Genomic DNA, 21,018 nt, shown 5'->3' with positions numbered 1-21,018 from the left:
ATCAAGCGAGTTGCGAGCGATGAGAGTGCGAGGACGAGGTGAACGAGGCCGGTGCGCTCGCCTCGCCTCGTCGGGTGGACCCGTTCAAGTCAGTACCTACGATGCAAGACGATACAAGTGTGATGCAGCTGTCTATGGATGCAACGAAGGCTTCTACCGCGCACACTCTCGTCCTCCTGCTCGTTCCAGTCTGTATCGAAACTTTTGGCCAAGTCCTTCGCTCGCTGACTCGCTTTCCTCGCTCCTCGTCTTCATCCAGCTCTTACGCGTGCTTGCCGAGTGACACTGCTGACACGCAGACCCTCGGCACCGTCGCACTGCCCGCCCGGCGACCTCGCTGCTGACGCGCCCGTGTTTACGACGCACCTCGCTCGCTCATCGGACCACTCTCAGCACCTCGCTCCCTCGCCCTCTCCCTCTCGCTGTACGCTGAAGTCGACTGCACAGCACCCTTACACGCACGCAAACCCACTCCATTCGCAGCCCGCAGCTCGCAGCGACGACCACCTCACTCGCTCGCTCGTCTCCCGCTCGCGCCGGTTCCCACGGAGTCCTCGGACGCGGGCTGTACGCACCCGGTACGCCACCCGCGCGGTCTGAACTAGCTTTCTTGCACTCACCTCTTTGCGCTCGAACAGCCCCGACGCCCTCTCGAGCCAGTTGACCCTCCATCGAACCGATGACATCCTCAATACCCGCACGACCAACCTCATCCCATTCTTCGTCTCAACCTCCCCTCTCCGCTCCACACCAACCACAAACACCCCACTCTCCCGCCGCGGCCCCCCCACCACCGCCAGACCTATTCGTCCTCGTCCGTCCACCCCCAGGCTCGTCCGCGCACCCCTTGAACCTCCAAGTCCAGCTCCTCGTTCCCTCGACCGCTCATCGTCCCTCAGGAGCCGGTGGAGTGAGCGCAACGAGTTTGGACAAAGTCGCCGGAGCGAGCGTGAGTAGGGATGGGGACGTCGGGTCCGTCGAGGGGGCGGGAGGAGGCTGGAGAGCGAGTGGGAGTTTCGAGAGGGCGAGGAGTTCGTCCCGAGGCAGGGCATCGCCGGGGAGTGCGCGGGTCTCTCGCTCGCCGAGTCTGAGCTCACTCGCGTCTGGGCGGAGCGGGTACAGCGTGTATTCGGGCGAGAGCGGGGTGACTGGGACCAGTTCCGCAACGGGCACGGGCACGGGGACGGGGAGCGGGAGGAGGAAAGTCACGCCGTTGTTGAACCTGGCGTTTCATTCGGTCTTGCCGACGGTCGTCACGGATGCAGGTGCGTTTGCGCTCACAGACGCTTTCTCTCTCTTCCCTTTTCCCACGCAGGAGAATGCTCACACTAGTTTGCGGTCTGCAGGAACGGACCAACGAGTCGCGAAGTTCGCCAAACGCGGCGTCGAGTTCACCGGACTAGCCATCTTTGACCCGGTCGACCTCGCACTCGCCAACTCTCCCTCTGCCTCTACTTCCTCTGGCGTCGCTTCTCCGCCCGCGTCGAGACTTAGTCCGACTCCTTCACGCGCGACAAACGGCGCGACAAGTGGAGCGGGGGGAGGAGGTTTATTGGGCAAGTTTAAGCGGTTTTCGTTCAACCCCGCCCCATCCGCCTCTCCCTCCTCTCCTTCTCCATCCGCACCCGACTCGCGCTCCTCAAAACTCTTCTCCTCGCTCTCCGCCGCTCCTGCCCCCTCATCACCCTCCAAACCAGCCCCCGACTCTGCCCCCTCCGGCCCATCTCCACACACGCTCCCCCTCCTCCGAACCGCCTCACCACCCCATCCCTCCGCCCCTCCGCCCCCCGAGAATCGCGAGAAAGGCTATGCGTTCGTCTTGCGCAAGTGGCTGCGTGCGGATTTGGAGGGCGCACCGAGGGGCGTGAGAGTCGAGTGGAGTCGGCGACGAATGAAGGAGTTGAAGGGTGCGAGTAGGCGCGGGTCGGAAGTTGAGCATGGGGCGGAGGAGGGAGAGGAGGAGGAGGAGGAGGAAGACCCTGATACGCCGTGGGTTTGCACGCTCGTGTACCCTCTTTCGGGGGCGCATGCGAGTCCGAACCCGAGCTCTAACTCTGGGGCGGGAGAGAGGAGCGGGGGGAGTAGTCCTGCGACGTCTGTTCGTCGAGGGGGAGGGGTGGAGGACAGTCCGCCTCTTTCGAGTGCGGGACAGACTGGATTCGCTCTCTCGCCCACCACCACCACCTCCTCCTCAGCGCCAACAACACGAAGACTCCACCTCGCCACCCTCCGTCCTGCACCTTACCATCCCAAACTCGTCTCGACCCTGCTCCTCCCTCCGCTCCTCCCGTCCATCCCACTCGGGACTTTCCACCCTTCGCGCGGCCTCCAAGGCGGCGTCCTCGGACCGGAAGAACTGCGGGACTTGGTGATGGTTTCCGCCATGTGGGTCGCCGTGCGCGAAGGGTTGGGCGGACTCGAGGGCGTGAAAGTCGAGAGTGGGATTGCGGGGATGGGAGAGGGAGTGGAGCAGGTTGTGGCGGGGTTGAAGGAGAAGGGGCAGGGGGTGAAGAAGGTCGTGTCGATTGGGTCGTCGGCGGGGGTGAGAGAGGCGGGAGGGCAGAGGGAGAGGAAGGGAGGGATTGGGTTGGGCATTAGGGAGAGGTTGTTTCGGTAGGGGAGGGGAGGACGAGGAGTACTTTATACCGTCGTCGTGTTTTGCTATACCCCTTGCGCAACTCGTTTCCCCTTCATCCTCCTCCTCATCGTCGCTCGTCGTCGCGCTCTCGCTTCGCCCGCCGCTTTCCTCCCCGGCTCCAACGTGACGTCCACGCATACACCCGCTGCGTCACCACCCTCTCATCCGTTGGCCCGCCAAGTCCCTCGAAACGCGCTAACCTCGACGAGGTTCAACGTCCAACGTCTGTCTCCACCTCGCTCGCTCGCTCGTCTGGCTTGCTTGGTCTCTTGCTTGACAGACACAGTCTGAGGAGAAGATGACTTCTCAGTACGCGCTGCTGCCTACGAAGGAGCCCATCCCCTCATCGCCGTCCTCGACCTCTTCAACCGACCCCGCACACCCCTCTCCCTCATCCACCAAGCACCTCAGCGACTCCTACTCGCCTCCAACGCGCCCCTCCACGCCCTCGACGCGCCACGCGATCCTCCGTGCGCTCTTGACGACTCTCGCATGCTGTGTCGCCGGATTCGTAGTCGGAGGAACCGGGTTGGTCCTCCTCGCGCCTGACGTAGCAGGTCGGGCATGGAGCGGGTTGTCCTGCCACGGAGCGGAGAGCAGTGACAGGGTAGGCGGGCTTTGGAAGCGCCAAGCGGCGGAGGGGGGAGGGGCGGGTGCGGAGTACAGCACGACTACGTACGAGGGTGGGAAGGGCGCGACGAGTACTTTCGTCAAGACTACGAGGCCGATCGTTAATCCTGGTGCGTGGCGAGTTGTCCCTTTGACGCGTTGAAGGCGGTTTGAGGGCGCTCGACGCGAAGTCGTTCGCTCCTCGTCAGGATGGACGGTCCTGACAACCTCTTTTCTCGCTGATGCAGGCGGCTACACCATCGGCACCCTGACGGGCTTTGTGCCGGTCTCGACGACCACGCTTCCCGCGTCCCCATCCACCTCTTCCTCGTCCGACTCTTCTTCCGCCTCGTCCGCTTCCATGACGAATGAGACCACCACCTCCTCTATCCCAGCGCCGACCTCCACAGCGGATTCAACCAGCGAGACATCAGAGACCGTCAGCGAGCCGGCCTTCACCCGCTCGAACCCGTTCGTGCACCCAATCTCCACTGCGCCCTTCGCCTCCTCCATCTCCCCCGTGTCAGTCGCCCCAGAGCGCCGTCTCTTCAAGCGCCAATCCCCCTCCGACTCGTCTCTCACCGCAACGGCGACGGGAAAGGAAGAGTTCCGCACGAGTATTGATGCCCGACCTGGGAGGGAGACGACTGTTACGCTTGTGAAGACTACGAGGCCGATCGTGCGTTCCCTCTCCCTTTGCTCCAGTTGCTCAAGCTGTGCTTGCGGCGTCGAGCCAGTCAAAACCTGGATTCGAGTGGCGCTGATGGTACGAGAAAATGTCACTAACTGTTTGGGACTCGTTGCGCGCACAGGTGAACGCCGGAGGATACACGATTGGCACGCTCGACGGTGCATGGGTCGACGTCGCGAAGCAGACGGACCGTCCCTCCGCCTCCTCTCCTCCTCCTTCCTTTGCCTCTTCCTCGGCATCCTCTTCGCTCTCCGACTCTCCTCCTTCATCGTCGACGGCATCGGCTACGATGGCGCCGGACAAACGCGCGCATGAGGAGTTGAGGAGGAGGAATGTCGTCCATCTCGCGGCGGAGTGAAGGGAAGGTCCCGAGGAAGGGAGGAAGACGCTGGACGTCTCCCCTTTGAACCCTCGCCGTTCCGCGCCTCCTACGTATGTGCCCGGGGACGTACAGACACTCTTGTTCTGACGCTGTACATACGCACTCGTCGTTGCGGTCCCTGGAGGACTTTCGCTGTAACCCGTTCTCTCTGTGCATACTCTCGCTTCCTCCGGCTTCCCTTCGAGCCCCTCTCCTGTGAGATCTGCGTCCCCTTGCAACAGTATGAGCGAGCCCTTTCAAGCAGAGTGAAGTTGTCTCGTCCTCGTGCCATTCCACCGGGTCTCGACTCTCTTCGCAGTCAACTCGCTCGCGCTCTCCCTCTCTCTTGCAAAGACTACAACTGGCTATCGCTCAATACTCGCACGAGCTAACGTCAACCCGATCGACGACTGCGACAGGCGAACACGCCTCGCCTTTGCCCCCGGTTCTCGTCTCGTTCTCCGGACCCTCACCACAACCTCGTTCTCTCTCTTCCCGCGCATCCGAGACCGGCGACGCACGACTCGTGAGTCCCACACATCAGGAGATACGAGCTGTCGAGGTATGTTCGCGCTTTGAGCTGAGATGGGACGAACGGGAAACGGGTGGGGAGGAAGCGAGGGAGGGTCGGACGGGCGATGGAGCGGGGTTGATGGGAGCGTTGGGGTCGTCGGGAGGGACAGGGAGGTGCTGGGAGGCTGGCTGGGTGAACAGGGCGCGGATCAGGCGAGGCTGAGAGGAGCGACATCGCTTCTTGCTGATGGGACGCACGAGGAGGACAAGCTCAGCGGACCAGCGCAGCGGGGCTCGGTACTCACGCTGAAACCGTTTGTACACTCCTTGCAGACCACCCAAGCCGCACACGACCTAGCGCACACCCGAACTCGGCCTCTCTCGCCTCGGCATTTCTCGCGCTCCCCTCCTCATCCTCTCCCTGACCTCGCACCACCTCGCCTCCCTTGAACTCTTTCCTTTCGACTCGACTGGAACGACAAAGAGAGCGCGCCGTGACAAGCCAGCCGCCGCACAATGTCGGCCTCGATCCGAGGCGGCTTTCCCCTCTCCTCGTCGACGAACAACCGGCGACGAAGACCGTCGGCTGCGGGCTTGTCGCTCTCGTCGCCTGATGTACCACAGCTACACTCGATGCCTACGCGACACGAGTCCCCGCAGACGCATCCGCCCACTGGATCGCCGTACATCCATCACCACCACCGCGAACCCTCTGGCGGTCCTCCTCTCCAACCCTTGACGCCGCTACACAACCCCGCCACCGCCTCACACACCTCCTCGCACTCGTCCAGCGGCGGCACAACCTCCCCTCACAACCCCTCCGCCTCGTCCCTCTCGCTGACATCCATCTCCTCAACCTCGACAACCCACACAACCACAACCGGCATCTCACGCGCCTCTTCCACGCGCTCGACTTCCTCCGTGCAAGCCGTGCCTATGCGGAAACCCCAGCGCGCGCCGGCTGTACCGCGGATCGTGACGAGGGGTATGAATGCGTTGGGAGCGTATGGGGTTGGGCCGGCTAGTGCGGCGCAGAGTCCGACGAGGGGGAGGGGAGAGGGTGCGCCAATGGGGATGGGGATGACGAGCGTGGTTGGAGGGGCAGACGTGAAGGGCAAGGGGAGGTTGGTGGATATGGAGGAGGGAGGAGAGTCGAGTGAGGCGGGGAGCGGGAGCGGCGGGGGAGGAGGGGGAAAGAGACCGAGTATGTTGCAGCGGAGTAGCTGGCGACGGAGAGGGAAAGGCTCGAATGCGGGTGGAGGAGACGGATCACTCCCTTCTCCGCTTCCGTCGCCCGTTCACGAGGGAGGATCCATCCCGAACTCGCCGGTGGGAGGGAACAGCGACGTCGAACTACCGCCTTTTCGACCGCGCGCAGGAGGGGCGCGGACGGACTCGACGGGATCAGGATCGGTTTCGCGCGGTCGAGCCGCAGATGGGGAGGACACGGGTGCATCAGCGGCGGCGAGCTGGACGCGCCCGAAGTACGACCGCGCCGACTCGAGCAAGAAGGACGACTTGCCTCGGCTGAGGCGGTCGCAGGAGGAGTCGACTGCGGCGAGTCTGGCGCAGGACCCCGGGCGGGATGGGTCGCTCAGTCCGTCGCGGGCTGAGGCGAACGGCTCGCCTGACGGTCGACCACCGCCTCCAAATGCCCACGAACGCCAGACCAGCTCATCAAGCACCGCCATGCCCGGCTCGCCTGCCTCCCCTACAACAGGCCGGCGCCCCGACTGGGCTGCAGCAGGCGAAGAACGACGAGGCCGTCCGTTGACGGTCGAGGAACGCCAAGGGTGCATCGGGATGACGCCGAATGCGATGGGTGTCGTAGGGAATCGGAGAAGCACGGAGGACTTTGAGTTCGGGGAGGTGCTGGGTGAGGGGAGTTACAGTACTGTGCGTCCCGCCCTCTCTCTCTCTTCTCCCGCCTACGCTCACCAGTGTTGGCGCAGGTAACGCACGTAACGACCGTCCACCCGCCCTACCGGCAATACGCCCTCAAAGTGCTCGACAAGGAGCACATCAAGCGCGAGCGCAAGACTAAGTATGTCCTCATCGAGCGGGACACGCTCAAGGCGCTGGATGGACACCCGGGGATCGTCAAGCTTTGGTGGACGTTTCAGGACGAGTGGAGTTTGTGTGAGTTCGATGCTCCTGCCGTGTTGTGCTGGCGCGATGGCGTTGCATCGGAGAAGGCATGCCAGCGTGCTGCAAGCGCTGGAGGCTCGACCTGACTCGAGACGCTTTGCAGATTACGTCCTCGAGTTTGCGGAAAATGGCGAGCTGCTCAAGTGGATCAAGAAGGTGAGTTTCCCCTCTTCCCCTTCGCTCGTTCCATTTGCTTACTCACTTCGCTCCGCAGTACGGCTCGTTCGACCTCCGCTCGGCACGATATTACCTCGCGCAGATTTTGAGCGCGGTCGGCTTCATGCACGACAAGGGCGTCATCCACCGCGACCTCAAGCCCGAGAAGTGAGTCTCGCTCGCCATCCCTTGTCCGTCAAATCTGACCCGCTCTTCGCGCGCAGTATCCTCCTCGATCGCAACATGCGCGTCAAGGTCACCGATTTCGGGACGGCCAAGCTGCTGAAGAAGGAGGAGATGGCGGATGGGCATCCGCTCGATGGTGAGTGTCGCGAAAACGCCCTCAGCTCGAGCTGCTTTATGTGCGGTGGGCTGATCGAAGTTCCTCGCCCTCGCAGATCCGATGGGACGCCCACGCACGCGCTCGTTCGTCGGCACGCCCGAATACGTCAGCCCCGAGATCCTCAGCGAAGGGCGCGAATCGAGCTTCAGCTCCGACTTCTGGGCGCTCGGATGCGTCCTCTTCCAGATGCTCGCTGGTCGACCACCGTTCCAGGCGCGAACCGAGTACCTCATGTTTCAGAAGATCATCAACCTCCAGTACGAGTTCCCGCTTGGCTTTCCCGCCGATGCGAAGGACCTCGTCGAAAAGCTGCTGGTGCGTGTGCTCGCCAAAGTCGTATGTTCTCTAGTTCACAGCGTTTGCGCAGGTCGTTGACCCGAAGGCGCGACTCGGAGGCGATCCGGCGAACGGCAACGGCATTGAGCAAGTCAAGAATCACCCGTTCTTCACTTCGCACATTGCGCCCTCGTCGTCTCCTCCCGTCTCGCCCACTCGTACTGCCGACTCTCCTTCGCCGGTCGAAGCGCCCGGCGCCAAGTCGGCTGCGTCGTCAGTATCGACAGGCGGCCAGCGGACTTCCGGCGAGGAGGAAAAGTCGACGCCCGCTTCTTCCGTTCACGAGCCATTCTCCGAGCTCTTGTCCAACCCCGCGGCGCAGAAGACACCCGTCGACGCGTTGACTGGTGCGACCGCCGACCTTGCGCTCAGCACGCCGCAACAGACCCCGCCCATGACTTCGACGCCGCAGCCCAAGCTCGCCACGCCCGAAGACTCCTTCGTCGCTCATACTCCTCATCCTCTTGACGCGCCCATCGACTGGTCGACAATCTGGGTCGTCGAGCCTCCGCCGATCAAGACCGGCTTGACGCCTCCCGCTCCGACCATCCGCGGCGAGTTTGTGCTTCTCGGCGGGAACGAGGGCGCAGACTCGTCGCAGGCGCCGTCGACGACGGGCACAGGCCTCACTGGCGGACGGTCGTACGCAGAGTCGGGTGTTCAGCGCGACGAGGATGCCGAGTCGGACTTTGGTGAGCGCGGGTCGGTCAGCGAGGAGGACGACGGCGACGAGGTCGGCAGCAGCCCGACGAGCGCCACTGGTGGCGAGAGGCCAGCATCGGGCGCCGGCATCGGCAAATGGGCCGGCGTGCTCCTCCCGTCCGAGACGATTCTCATGCTCTCGCCCGTCCTCCAGAAACCGTCCTCTTCCGCCGCAGCCGCCCGGACGGCCATCCTCTCTCGCAGCTCGCGCATCAAGCTCCCTCGCAACCCTCTCACCCTCATCTCGTCCTCCGCCTCCGCCCCGCCCTCGACCCAGCCCTCGCCGCAGAATGGCACGATCCCGCTCCCTTCTCCCTCTTCTGGTGGCTCCGCTTCTTCCGTCAACCCGCTCGGCGCAGCGGCCGTCGCAGCAGCCAACTCTCCTCCGACGACACCTCCCGGCTCGAAGCCCCGCACGCTCATCCTGACCGACTACCCTCGCCTGCTCTGCATCAAGGAGACGCCCGAGCGCATCACCGTCAAGAGCGAGGTCTTTCTCGGTAGTGCCTTGCGGGGCGGCATCAAGAAGGAATGCGCGAGCGCGTTCGTCGCCGTCGAGCCGAGCAGCAAAGACAGCCGGGGCTTTACCGTCAAGACTGTACGCCCGCTTTCGTCTCGGTTGTCCAGACTGCTCGCTGACCCTCCTTTCGACGCAGTCCGCCCGCAACTACAAGTACGAGGAGCCGTACGGCCAAGCCTCGCGCTGGATCCACGAGCTCCGCGAGGCGCACCAGACCGGCCTCCTTGTACCCTCGACCCAGCGGTAGATTCCGCACACCATACACAGACACTACATTCTCCTTTCTCCACGTCGCACACGGCCTTTTCAAGCATCCCTTTCGCATACCCAACGTTGTAGCAGCGCCCGCCGCATATCGTCCTCGTCCTCGCTCGCAATCCAGCAACCTCGGCTTTCCTGGACTGTCGAAGTCGGAGACATCGCTCGCGCTGTCGCAGGGTCACGACAGCTTCAGCAAAGAATGAGGTCAAGCAGCGCAAGCGCGAAGTTCGTTCAACCTCGGCCAGCAACGTCCCGCAGCTCGAGATGACGCAGTTCCTTGCTTGCTGTTGGTGCTCTGCTCCTACTCTGCTCTCTTGTCTTCCTGCACACCGTACCAATGCCCGCCAAGACGAAGCGGGACGACGGTGAGTGACTTCCGTCTCCTCAACGATGAAGCGCGACAACTCTCTCACATCGCCATCGTAGGACTCGTGCAACTGCCCGGCAGACGCCATGCGTACCGTTTCACCCTGTGCACAGAACGCCGGACCGATCTCAAGCCCAGCCAGGTTGCCAAACATACGGCTTGCGAGCGACATTGCGTCCGTCTCAGGTCCCGGCAACACCGCGAGACAATTGAGGCGATCCTGGCACAGAAACGAGCAGCTGCTCGAGAACCGGTGGAGGAACCTGTACAGCAGGACCGGAAGGCGGTCTCAGGCGTCGGGGAGCAAGGGACGTCCAAGCAAGAGGTCAAGTTTGACCCCGACCTCGACGACGGGCAGCCAATCCAGGTCGCTCCCGAGCGAATCTGGGAGCCGACGAAGCGGGCTCGTCCGTTGGCTCGTCAATCGTCGAGCAAGCGGAAGTTCAAGCCGGGTTGGGAGGACGGCAGCGACCTCGCGGAAAGGAGGCGCACTTGGCATGAACCGTTTGCGATTCCGTAGCGGAATCGATACTTCCTGTACTGAAGCAGTGTGAAGGGACTGAGCGCTCCGGTGTGAGAACGGGACCTGCTTCTCCGATGCTTCTCCTCCTCGTCCTGCACCTCGCCAGTCCTTCGCTTCGCTGCTGATACTGATGATCGTATTCCGCTACTCATGAGTCACTACATACAGGATGGGCACAAAGGTGAGGTCGACCGAGAGGCAAAGGAGAAGTTGGGCGGGCGTTCAGACAGAGTGGACGTTTTCGACGCGCGACTCTCCGCCCTTGAGGTCCTTGTCGTCGACTTCACCCATGCTTGGAGTGCGGCCGGCGCTGTGTCAGTCGAGGGTCAGCGCTTAAGCGAGGCAAAAGGGAGGAAAGCCGGAAACTCACGACGACTCGATGTCGGCAACGTTCTTGATGCCCTTGGCAGGCGGGACGCGCCACGCCGTAAAGGTGTTCGTGCCGTCGAAGATCTCCTCCATCTCCTCGAGGGTGCGGCCCTTCGTCTCGGGGTACATGAAGAACTGGATTGCGCGGTGTACGGTCAGCGGAGTTTGCGTGAGGGATGGGAAGGAAGGCGACGAACGAAGTGGAGGAAGGAGCAGATGTTGAAGGTGCCGTAGAGGAAGTAGACGCGGTCTGCGAGTCGGAAGATATGGTGAGGTCAGCTTCGAGTCAAAGGTGGTTTCGACTTCACGTCGGCTTGAGACAGTTCAGGGAAGATCGCAACGTACACTGGATGTTGCGGAAAGCCGGAGGCGTCGTCATCGAGAGAATGAAGTTGAAGCTGCGCGAGAGAAGGGTGTCAGCAAGAAATCATGGGGGCGGACGCGGAGGAAGGACCGGCTCACATCCAGTTCGACGCGGTAGCGAACGAGACAGCCTTGCCGCGCACGCGCGTCGGGAATATCTCGGAAGCGTAGGTCCACGAGCAGGGCTGTAGAGCGAAAAGAGCAGGGTCAGCGGTCGAAGCAGAGAGGAGAAAGGAGAAAGCGAAGTCGGAGGAGAGGAAACGCGACGCACTCCGAGCGTGGCGGAGAAGCTGCAAACGAAGAGGTACGAGAAGACTGGCAAGAGGGGAGAGTTAACGAAGCTTCACAGACGTAGAAGCGAAGGCGACGAACCGATGATGGCGTAACTTCCGCTCTTGTGGCCGGTGACGACCCAAGTCGTAGTTGCCGCAGCTTCCGCGCCCTCGAGCTTGTGCCCGAGCGTCTTCTGGAGGGCGCCGACGATCATGAGGCAGGTGGCCATGGCGGCGGATCCGCCGACGAGGAGAGGGCGGCGACCGATCTTGTCGAGCCAGATAACGGCGGGGACGGTGCAGACGAGGGCTATTGCAAGAAACCGTATGAGCTCGTTCCGTGATTGAACGCGACTGTAGTGGGAGAGTCGGTGGGAGACTCACCGAGGGCGTACTGGACCGACGAGGCGATGAGCTCGGCGCGGCGTCCCTGCAAGCCCGCGCCTTGGAAGACGTAGACGACGTCTGGTCGCGGAAGACCCGTCAGCGCCGAACAGACGGCGAAAGGAAGCGCGCAGCGCACAGTACATCATGACATTCTGCCAAGAGGAGGGCAAAGTCAGCCCAACGTCGCCTCGAAGCTCCGCGTCGACCGCTCTGGCTCACCATTCCACTCAACTGCGACCACATCTGGTCTGCGCAGCCAAGGAAGACACGGAGGCGGACATCGGGCTTGAGAAGGTCCAGGTAGGACTTCGCTCCTTGCTGGTTGTCGAAGGCGATCTGGCGCTTGATCTCGCTGAACTCGAGCTGAACGAGAGGGTCTTCGGTGTCGCCGGCAGCGTGGACGTCAGCGAGGACTGCGAGGAGAGAGAGTTAGCGAGACTCGGGGCGAAGGACGGTTGGCACGCACTCTGGAGGGCTTCGTCGTCGCGGCCGTGGTCCATGAGCCAGCGCGGCGACTCGGGGAAGATGAACATGAGCGAGCCGAGGATGGCGCCGGGAATGAGCTGGAGAGCCCAGGGGATGCGGAAGGACTTGTCGCTCTCGAGGTAACTGTGGGCGAAGACGTCAGTGGTGTGCGAGTCTAGAGAAGAAGAGACGAGCGCGAACGAGAAACCCAGCTGCACGAAATACCTATGAACGATAGGAGTTAGCGCTGTCGAAAGCATGGAAGAAGAGCATGGTCCCCTCGAAGCGGTCCCGCTTCTTCTTCCGCTTCAAAGCCGTCTTCTGAAGGGACGTAGGACGTACTGCACCGCAATCCCTAGAATTATCGAAAGCTGTTGGACGCTCACAATGCGACCGCGAAGCTGTGGCTTGGTGATCTCCGCTTGGTCTGCGAGGAAGTCCGGAAGGGGGTCAGCGAGGAGAACCGCCACGACAACCGCGTCTTCTCCTACGACTTCGATACGCGCAGATGAGAGAAAGAGCCTGCAGATTGTGACGATAGCAGAGGCGAGTCCGACGGCGAGACCGGCGACGACGCGACCGCCCATGAGGGCGCCGACGTTCTTCGAGGTCGACTGGACGATAGCGCCGATGACCCATGACCAACCGCTTATGATCTGTCATGGAGGAGAGGTGAGTATGCGACCGAAAGCTGGCAAGCAAAGGAAGGACGCACGATGCACCACTTGCGGCCGATCAAGTCGCAGAGGTACGAGTTGAACAAGGCGCCGAAGAAGGATCCGAGGGGCATGACGGCGTTGATCTACGACGCAGGAGAGTCAGTCAAGGTTGCCAGAAGAGAGAGAGATCGAGGAGAGCTCACCAAACCTTGGAGAGTACTGTCGGGGTGGTTGAAGGTCTCGAGATAATACGGGTTCGAGAGCTGGGCGCTCATCGACGAAATGTCCAGTCCGAAGATGAGGCCTCCCAGCGTCGGGAGCGAACCAACGAGATATTGGTTGCGAGTAAATTTGGTAAGTAGCGAGCGCTTGGGGCCAACCATGGTGAGGGACGGCCTGGCGGCGGAGGTTGCCGAGTTGCGGTACGTGAGGGCTGAGAGACGAGCTAGCGGAGAGTCCGCGGAGGAAGAGCACGCGAGTTGGGCGTCGAGGAAGTGGGAGAGTGTGCGAAGGTGGTGTCGAGGACAAAGGTGGTCGTCGACGACTGCCGCTTCAGCAGCTTGGCGAAGTGAATGGCAGAGTCTCGCAAGAGCAGCAAGCAAGGAAGAAAGAGCCCAGCAGCCAGGTCGAGGAGAACGCCCGCCGGAATCAGTTCAGCCATCGAGGCGTTGCCCCTCCTCTCCCTGTATCCCCCGCGCGCGGTCAGACGGGCCCCCTGCCGCCGCCAACACACGTGAGTTGCGTGTCACCCAGATTCGTTTTGCTCGGAGAGCGCCGCCCAAATTCGTTGCTAGCGCGAATCCAGGCAAGGGTGCGAGTCGGAGTGGAGGACGCCGGCAAAGCAGCGGCTCCTTCGCACGGCTTGCGAGCAGTTGCAGGGCCCGCCCAAGCACCGTCTGATGTCTCCCGAGCTCTTCCGTCAGCCCTGCGAGACGTGAGAGCGGCGTGATGCAGCGAAAGGAGCGCGTCATCAGGCGGACTTCGCTCCGCCGCCGCATTGTCGCCGGCGGACGTGCTGCTTCTTTTGTTTCCGGTTAACTAACTCGCTCTCTCCTAAAATGAGGATTGCCGGCGGACGTTGCTCTTGGCGACGGCATCCTCGGTCCCGCCACCGGCTTTCGCAACGAGATGAGCGCATCCACTCCGTTCTAACGTGACTTACGCTGATCGATCCAGACCTAGAGCTCAGATCCGCACAGAAAAGAAGCGAGCCGGGAGAGCGTTTGAGGCGAGCCGAGCCGAACAGAGGAAAGTCGGTTGAACTCCGTCCTGCGAGGAGGAGGAGCAAGTCGGAGGAAGCGGGTGCGCCCGAACGAGCGTGCGGAGACTTCGTGGACATGTCGAGCATCTTATGGTGTGGTCGCGGCGGGGAGAGAGGCCGGAGCAGGTGGAGCGCAGCGTCTCGAGCGCTGGTCAAGTCCCGGTCAAAGGCGGTTCTGCGAAGAGCTGCAAAGCGTGTCCGCCACCGTCATTGGAACTCATCAGTCGTCGAGGAGAGAGCAAGGCAGCGCTCAGCCTTCGGCGGTCCAGTGCTCGAGAAACGACCTGCATTTCCCACCCCAACCTCCTCTTCCGCCAGTAAACGCCTCATCCCTCCCTCGCCGCCTCCCACCCCTCGCGCTCCTCCTCACACTCACACACCGCAAACGCGAGGGTGACCCAGAAACTCGGTTCGAGGGTTGAGGCGTCGATGAGCGAGGGGGAGAGGGAGAGTGAGCCGGAGAGTCGGGGGTGGAGAAAGCTGCCCCAGACGAGTGGTCAGCGCAGCTTGCAGAGAAAAAGGAGAGCAGGACGCACGAAGTAGGCTGCTCGACGAAGCGCAGGACCACTCGCTCCGCCTCTTCCACCTCGTCCAGCCCCTCTCCCTCCTCCACCTCGCTCGCCTTCTCCGCACCGTCCTGCCTCGCAACCGAGCTCCACCACACACACTCAAATCCTCGCGGCTCGTCCTCCCAAACCAAGCTCTTGACTCGTCTAAACAGCGCGCTCACTCCGCCTGCTCGCGGTCGTGCAAGAGGCCGAACGCGAAAAGTCGACATCACCCGCTGTCTGACCGGCCGTTCCACTGGATCTTCCGGCTCAGGATTGGCCGACATGGAGGAGTGCGGATCCACCGGGCTAGCAGAGACAGACGAAGGTCGTTTGCGATGTCGAGTCGGAGACGTGGAAGTCGCGCTCGTCGCACGAGCTGTGGGGAAGGAAAGCTCGACGGTAGGTGACATGTCAAGTCGGGTTTCGTCGCGAGTTTGTTGGGCGTCGAAGGAGGAGGACGAAGAGGCGGAAGAGGGGAAGGAGAGGGTGTCGGTGCGGAAGTCGAGTTCGATGCCGCTTCGTTCGGGTCGAGTACGCTTCGAGCGCTTGACGGCTCGGAGCTCGATCAGGCGGGCGTCATCTGGATGAGGAAGCGGAGGCTTGTCGGATTCAGAGGAGGAGGGAGGGAGGGAAACACGGCGGAGACGGAGGTACCAGCCTCGAGTTGGGCGGTGGACGCTCCAGCGTGGGTTGTGTAGCGAGTCCTGTACGCGCAAAGACTCGTCAGCATATCGTGCGGTGAGTGTACGAGAGGAAACATTGAGCGGAACGAACGAAGACGGTTGAGACGATCACGTCGCCGACAAGTTCGCGGGTCTGCGCGACAAGTCGGTATGCGCTGAGCTCGCATACTCCCTCTTGGTCTGGAGGAAACGCGCAAGCAGCAGGACAACCGTCCCAAAACGCACGTTCGTCCAGATAGTCCTCCCGCTCGCCTCATCGGACACGCTGACGACCTGCCGTCCCTCGAGCGCTTCGTTCCTGCGAAGTATACTGTGTCAGCTACGAGGCTCGACGGGATGCAGCAGGCAAGCGAGAGGAGTTGGCACAGCCCCCTCCTTATCCGCGAGCAGCGAGCTGGAGACGTACTCTTCGAGTTTGTACGTCCGCATACAGGCTATCGACATGTCCTGCGGAAGCATCGGCGTCTGTCGTGCGATGAGAGGCGAGAACGGGAGGGTTCGTTGATGAGGGGCGAGGTGGGGTGGGAGTCGAGTGTCGAAAGCTCGGGGCGGTCTGACAGCGCACGAGAAGCGTACTCAGCCTCAAGCAAGCTTTCACGAGCGTGTCAGAGCCAAGTGCGAGGGATGAGGTGAGCGGTTGAAGTGAGAGGATCGCGGCGTGCGGAAGCAATGAACGAGCACAGCACGATAGCGGTGGAGTGGCATCGAGAGACTTGCATTTGGAAGTTGACTGCTCGTCGATGCAATAAGTACGACAACAACGTGAAAGGGACGATGCGACGGAAAGGGAGGCGAAGATGCGAGGTTTGAGCGGGCAGATTGGGCGAGAGGCGGGCTTGGAAGACGTCGCAAGGTAGAGAGTGTGTGGTAGGTTCTTGCGGGTGACGCGGAGACGATTGAATCGAAGTGCCGGCAGCAGGGACGGGGAAGGAGGGAGTCGAGGTGAAGTCGAGGCATCGAATGTGCACGACATCCTCGCTGATCGAGGGTTGCGACACTGCGTCTGTCAAGCTCTGTCATTGGGACCATCTGAAGAGAGCAGCGCGACTGCAGACGCACCTAGTCACCGCGCAACAGGACGAAAGCACCATCTGGAGCAGAGCAACCGCCGCCTCACGCCGCGACAAGGCCCTTTTTGACGTCTGACGCCCACTCCTGCACTCGCTGGACACGCTTGTCCTTCCCAGCGACGCCCTTGGCCGCGACGTCCGCCTCCTCCTCAGCCCTCTTCAACAAGCGATCCATCTCGCCCGTCCATTCCTCCGCCAGCCGCACAGCCGTGTTCCTATCGAGGTCGTCCCTGCTCAACTCCCCCTTCCTCAGCCTGTCCAGCACGTCGGCCGCCTCGAGCGCCCGTCGAGGTGCATACGCCTCCTCCGCCGGCGGGTCCGGCCTGAACTCCTCGCCCTCCAACACGCCCGTCGACGCAAGCAAGACACCGATGTCGTTCATCAGCGCAGGGACAGACAGAGTCGGCGCTGGTTTGCCTGGGCGTCCGCCGAGCGGTGTGCCGGGCCGTGACAACGGAGGGGTCGGGAGGACGGCGGTGAGAGGGGGAGTAGGGGCGTCACGAGTGGCTGTGGCTGGCTTTGGAGCGCTCGAGCGGGGTGGTGGTGGAGCTGCTGGTGCCATCTTGCGTGTGCTGGGTCGTGGTGGACGACCGACGACCTCCTCCTCCTCGTTGACGAGTGTGCTCTCCTCTTCGGATTGGCACACGCAGCAGTGCTCGCTTTACACGCGCCCATGCTACGGAATGCACGCGCTGGGATTGGACAGGCGATCGAAGTTGGCGAACTTCAAATTTGGGCGCATCTGCTCGCTCGCTGCGAAGGGCGAAATCCGCTCGACGACGACGACGCTCAGAAAAAGCCTGCTCTCGCTCTCTCTCTCCTTCTCGCTCCAACCCATGGTCAACGCCTCAACCGCACAAGACGCACACGCTCTCTCGCTGCAGAACCGCAGGCCCCTCTCGCGCATCTCGCCCGCCCTCCCGCTCTCCTCCTCGCCTCCCGCACCCCTGCGGTTCCTCCAGCCGTGATCGACTCGCTCCCACCGTCACCTAATGGGCTAAGTCTACTCGCTTGAAGCACAGTGCGTCGCCTAGCACATCTCACGAAACGCGGGACTGACCTCGTCCCTCGCGCAGATGTTCCGCCGTTTCATTACTATCCTCGCCTCGCCCGGCTCCCGCCCTGCGCTCGTCGTCTCTGCGCCGTCGGTCCTCCCAGCTGGAGACATCGCGGCGGAGAAGGCGATCCCGCGCGACGACTCGAGTCTCGACCTGCTCAAGTCGGACGAAAAGGTCGCCGCGTCGCACGACGACCTCGCGACCTCGCCAACCGACTCGTCCGTCAAAGTCGTCGACGGGATCGTCGCCCCTCGGAGCCGCCTCGACCGCTACCTCGACACGATCGTCCACTGGTCCGGCTCGCTCCCCTTCTTCCTCTTCATCTCGTCGGGCCTCGTCGCCTGGGCAGTCCTCGGCGTCGCGGGCTACGGGCACAACACGAACTGGAACGTCTTGATCTCGGACATCCAGGCCGTGTTGACCTACATCCTCGACTCGTTCCTCGTCAGGCAGCAACTCGCGGCGCACGACAGCGTGCTGGTCGTCACGGCTGTCCTTCGTTCGCGCGGGCAGTCGATCGAGGCCATGCTGCGCGAGTTGGCGAGTCAGAACGCCGTCGTCGTCGAAGAAGAAGGCTCGTACACGCCCGCCGGTCCGCCGCGCGAGGAGACGGTCACGATCGATGTCTCGCTTCCCGAGGACAGCTGGGTCGGGCGCTGCGCCAAGCGACTCTCCGACATCGCAGGCCACCTCGTCACGCTCGTCCTCTTCTGGATCGGCATCGCCGTCTGGCTCGCCTTTGGCCCGTCGCAAAAGTGGTCGAACCAGTGGCAGCTCTACATGAACAGCTCGTCGTCGGCGCTCATGCTCTTCGTCTTTGCGTTCCTGTGCTGCGTCCGCGAACGCCACGGAGACCACGTCGCGGCGTGCCTCGACAAGATCCGCGAGACGGACGAGGAGCTCGAGCGGGTTTTGCGGCGCCTGACGGGCGACTCTCGACCTCACTCGACCGTCGTCGTGCCGGCTCCTCGCATCAGCCGCCTCCAGCGCGCGATCAACTACTACGCCGAGTTCATTGGCTCGCTTGTCGGCGTCGCGTTCCTCCTCATAGTCGTCGTCGCCTGGGCCGCCGCCGGACCGGCCTTCAAGTTCAACGCGACGTGGTGGTTGCTGATCGGGACGTACGCCGGGCTGGTCGGCATGAACGACGGGTTCGTGATGAGGCACATGTCGGCGCAGTTCCAGGCTCGCGAGGGCGCGGAACTCGCTCGACTCGCCGAGACCGACCTCGCGTGCCAGGCGCTCGTGCCGCCCACCGCTACGCTCGACTCGTCGTCCTCCGCCGACCCGCCCAAGCGCAGCACGCTCTCCCGCCTCCTCGCCACCGTCGACCGCCTCACCCTCCGCGCGAGTCTCCGAGTGGGCTGGCTCTGCTCTCACGAGTACGCAGTCCTGCTCGGCGTCGTCGTCATCGCCGGCCTCGTCGTCGCCGCCTCAGCGCTCAAATGGTCGCTGACAGGCCAACTGCTCTGCAACGTCCCGCCGTCGATCATCGAGTCATTCATGATGCTCATGGTCATCCAGGGTCACAACGAGAACGACGCCAAGACGAGGTGTGACTTGAGCGTCGTGTTTGAGCGCAGGGCCGTGTTGCTCGCGTGGACTCGCCATGTCGAGCGGTACGGAGTTGGGACAAGCGTCGGCTTCCGCCCGGTCCTCGTTGGCAAGTCCGAGCCTGTGGTCAACGTCAAGGCGGAGGCGGACAAGCTCGACGTCTAGGACGTCCGCACGGACGACCTTCGCAAACCCTTACCCCCTCTCCTCTTCACCCGCCATGACTCGCCGTAGACTTGCCCCGTAGACGAAATCGCACCAGCTCGACGCTCCTCGCTAACTCCGTTCCTCGCTCGGCGTGAAAAGAACGCGGGTCGGTGTACTGCAGTCATCCAGCCTGTCCTGCTCACATCCGCTGACGACGCATGCACACGACCCGCTTGGTGCCCCAGCACGCTCGTTCGGTGAGTCTTGTAATGCTGAATACAACTCGAATACAAAGTGAGCGGATATGCGGGGAACTTAGCGGTGACGCGGCTCGAAAACGGGTCCAAGGTCAGCCTCGGCGCGACCGCTCTTCGCTCTCTTTCTCCTTCTCTCTTCACAGCTTGACAAGGTGCGCACGAGGGAATGCTCAGCTTAACACGCACAGCACACACCCGCTCACGCACGCTGTCCAACTCGCCCGCAGCCTGCTCGTTCCCCCACTGCTCACCCTTCGCAACCCGACCCCGAACCCTTTTCACCCGCCCACCAGCTCAATCCAGTGCGTGCAGCCTTCTCACTCGCTCGCACGAATACCCAGCTGATGCAGAGAGAGATTGCAGAACAACCAGCCATGTCGACCACCAAGATCGTCTCGCAGGAGCCCGCGCCGGCCGACTTCTTCGCCCAGCCCAACCCCAAGGGCTTCACCATCGACTTTGAGAAGAAGGCGAGTCTACACTCCAGTTCTGGCAGCGGGAGCGATATGGCTGACGATGTCGCGCGATCCCGCAGGTCTACGTCGTTACCGGCGGAAACGTTCGTTTGGCTTTCCCGCTCTCTCTTTCGCTCGTTCTGCGGACTGACAGGCTCGTACGCAGCGTGGTCTCGGCGTCGGCATCACCGAGGCGCTCGCGCAGGCGAACGCGACGGTCGCCATCATCTACAACTCGGCCAAGGACGCCGACGAAGTCGCCTCGCGCCTCTCGAAGAAGTGGAGCCAGACGATCAAGGCGTACCAGTGCAACGTCTCGGATGCAGACAAGGTCAAGTCGACGTTTGCGCAGGTCGAGAAGGACCTCGGCGAGATCCAGGGCGTCGTCGCAAACTCGGGTATCTCGGTCGTCAAGCCTGCGCTCGAGTTGACTGCCGACGACTTCAACAAGGTCTTTGGTGTCAACGTCCTCGGTGTCTTCAACACGGCTCAGGCCGCCGCTGCGTGCGTCGCCCCGTCCCTCGTCTCCTTTCTGGCGGAACCTGACTGGACTCGCCGCGCGCAGCCTCTGGATTCCCCGCAAGCAGGCTGGTTCCATCGTTGTAATCTCGTCGATGAGCGACACGATCATCAACTCGCCCATCACCCAGGTGCGTTGCTCCTCTCCGGCCATGCGTTCGGAACAGTCTCGAGGCTTCAGCGTCTCTTTAACTGCGCCCACGCTACATAGGCTTACCAGCGAGCACGCACTAACACCCGCATACCCTGCAGGTCTTCTACAACTCGTCCAAGGGCGCCGTCTCGAACCTCACGCGCGGCCTCGCCGCCGAATGGGCTCCTCACAAGATCCGCGTCAACAACGTCTGCCCCGGATTCATCGAGACGGACCAGACCATGCACATGGATGCCAACTTGCGCTCGAACCAGTGCAAGGAGGTGCGTTGGCCCTTTCGCTCGAGGAGGACATTTGGAGCGGTAGGCTGACGGTGTTGTTTTTCGTTCTCCCGCTTCGCAGGTCCCTCTCGGCCGCTTCTCGAAGCCCTACGAGCAGGCCGGCCAAGTGGTCTTCTTCCTCTCGAACCTCAGCTCCTGTACGTCTCACCCCACAGCTACCCCCGTCATCCAGCCCAATTGACGCGCCCATCTTTGCGATGAACAGACCAGACTGGCTCGTCGGCTTACGTCGACGGCGGCTACCTTTGCTGGTAAACGGAGGGATTGTCGAGGCGGGTTTTGGTCGGGGATCTAGCATACCCTTCGGCGGGAAAAGGGCGATGGAGAAGCGTACATACCTGTAAA

At 62.5% G+C, this 21,018-nt stretch overlaps 9 protein-coding genes across 9 annotated transcripts; 6 read left to right on the top strand and 3 right to left on the bottom strand.

Moving 5' to 3' along the window:
* Window positions 1-679: 679 nt before the first annotated feature.
* On the top strand, window positions 680-2,617 carry RHTO_03452 (uncharacterized protein; the record flags this gene model as incomplete). The annotated part of the gene is made up of 2 exons (XM_016417123.1): window positions 680-1,265; window positions 1,347-2,617. 2 exons carry the CDS (start codon window positions 680-682, stop codon window positions 2,615-2,617), a joined length of 1,857 nt encoding a protein of 618 aa, XP_016271652.1.
* A 319-nt stretch (window positions 2,618-2,936) lies between these two features.
* Window positions 2,937-4,296, top strand: RHTO_03451 (uncharacterized protein; the record flags this gene model as incomplete). The annotated part of the gene is made up of 3 exons (XM_016417122.1): window positions 2,937-3,378; window positions 3,496-3,926; window positions 4,060-4,296. The coding sequence occupies 3 exons, from the start codon at window positions 2,937-2,939 to the stop codon at window positions 4,294-4,296; spliced, it is 1,110 nt and encodes a 369-aa protein (XP_016271651.1).
* A 1,032-nt stretch (window positions 4,297-5,328) lies between these two features.
* RHTO_03450 (3-phosphoinositide dependent protein kinase-1) lies at window positions 5,329-9,264 on the top strand (the record flags this gene model as incomplete). The annotated part of the gene is made up of 8 exons (XM_016417121.1): window positions 5,329-6,708; window positions 6,765-6,951; window positions 7,064-7,116; window positions 7,175-7,284; window positions 7,341-7,438; window positions 7,515-7,774; window positions 7,827-9,095; window positions 9,154-9,264. The coding sequence occupies 8 exons, from the start codon at window positions 5,329-5,331 to the stop codon at window positions 9,262-9,264; spliced, it is 3,468 nt and encodes a 1,155-aa protein (XP_016271650.1).
* Window positions 9,265-9,615: 351 nt separating this feature from the next.
* On the top strand, window positions 9,616-10,165 carry RHTO_03449 (uncharacterized protein; the record flags this gene model as incomplete). The annotated part of the gene is made up of 2 exons (XM_016417120.1): window positions 9,616-9,643; window positions 9,705-10,165. The coding sequence occupies 2 exons, from the start codon at window positions 9,616-9,618 to the stop codon at window positions 10,163-10,165; spliced, it is 489 nt and encodes a 162-aa protein (XP_016271649.1).
* A 225-nt stretch (window positions 10,166-10,390) lies between these two features.
* Window positions 10,391-13,066, bottom strand: RHTO_03448 (MFS glucose transporter; the record flags this gene model as incomplete). Its single annotated transcript, XM_016417119.1, has 16 exons — window positions 10,391-10,478; window positions 10,539-10,672; window positions 10,735-10,787; window positions 10,883-10,935; window positions 11,000-11,085; window positions 11,172-11,215; window positions 11,273-11,482; window positions 11,557-11,637; window positions 11,696-11,711; window positions 11,779-11,972; window positions 12,026-12,168; window positions 12,226-12,249; window positions 12,367-12,451; window positions 12,527-12,680; window positions 12,740-12,826; window positions 12,887-13,066. 16 exons carry the CDS (start codon window positions 13,064-13,066, stop codon window positions 10,391-10,393), a joined length of 1,632 nt encoding a protein of 543 aa, XP_016271648.1.
* A 1,204-nt stretch (window positions 13,067-14,270) lies between these two features.
* RHTO_03447 (uncharacterized protein) lies at window positions 14,271-15,637 on the bottom strand (the record flags this gene model as incomplete). The annotated part of the gene is made up of 5 exons (XM_016417118.1): window positions 14,271-14,424; window positions 14,481-15,199; window positions 15,270-15,311; window positions 15,404-15,476; window positions 15,585-15,637. The coding sequence occupies 5 exons, from the start codon at window positions 15,635-15,637 to the stop codon at window positions 14,271-14,273; spliced, it is 1,041 nt and encodes a 346-aa protein (XP_016271647.1).
* Window positions 15,638-16,291: 654 nt separating this feature from the next.
* Window positions 16,292-16,810, bottom strand: RHTO_03446 (uncharacterized protein; the record flags this gene model as incomplete). Its single annotated transcript, XM_016417117.1, has 1 exon — window positions 16,292-16,810. The coding sequence occupies one exon, from the start codon at window positions 16,808-16,810 to the stop codon at window positions 16,292-16,294; it is 519 nt and encodes a 172-aa protein (XP_016271646.1).
* Window positions 16,811-17,324: 514 nt separating this feature from the next.
* Window positions 17,325-19,025, top strand: RHTO_03445 (low affinity iron permease, Fet4; the record flags this gene model as incomplete). Its single annotated transcript, XM_016417116.1, has 1 exon — window positions 17,325-19,025. One exon carries the CDS (start codon window positions 17,325-17,327, stop codon window positions 19,023-19,025), a length of 1,701 nt encoding a protein of 566 aa, XP_016271645.1.
* Window positions 19,026-19,638: 613 nt separating this feature from the next.
* RHTO_03444 (gluconate 5-dehydrogenase) lies at window positions 19,639-20,928 on the top strand (the record flags this gene model as incomplete). The annotated part of the gene is made up of 6 exons (XM_016417115.1): window positions 19,639-19,827; window positions 19,886-20,223; window positions 20,285-20,369; window positions 20,491-20,655; window positions 20,735-20,810; window positions 20,879-20,928. The coding sequence occupies 6 exons, from the start codon at window positions 19,639-19,641 to the stop codon at window positions 20,926-20,928; spliced, it is 903 nt and encodes a 300-aa protein (XP_016271644.1).
* Window positions 20,929-21,018: the final 90 nt, after the last annotated feature.

The sequence above is a fragment of the Rhodotorula toruloides genome (assembly GCF_000320785.1).
Source record: "Rhodotorula toruloides NP11 unplaced genomic scaffold Scaffold20, whole genome shotgun sequence".
NCBI classification, from domain to species: domain Eukaryota; kingdom Fungi; phylum Basidiomycota; class Microbotryomycetes; order Sporidiobolales; family Sporidiobolaceae; genus Rhodotorula; species Rhodotorula toruloides.
Note: the sequence above shows the minus strand (reverse complement) of the source record. Positions and strands in the feature narration are given on the sequence as shown.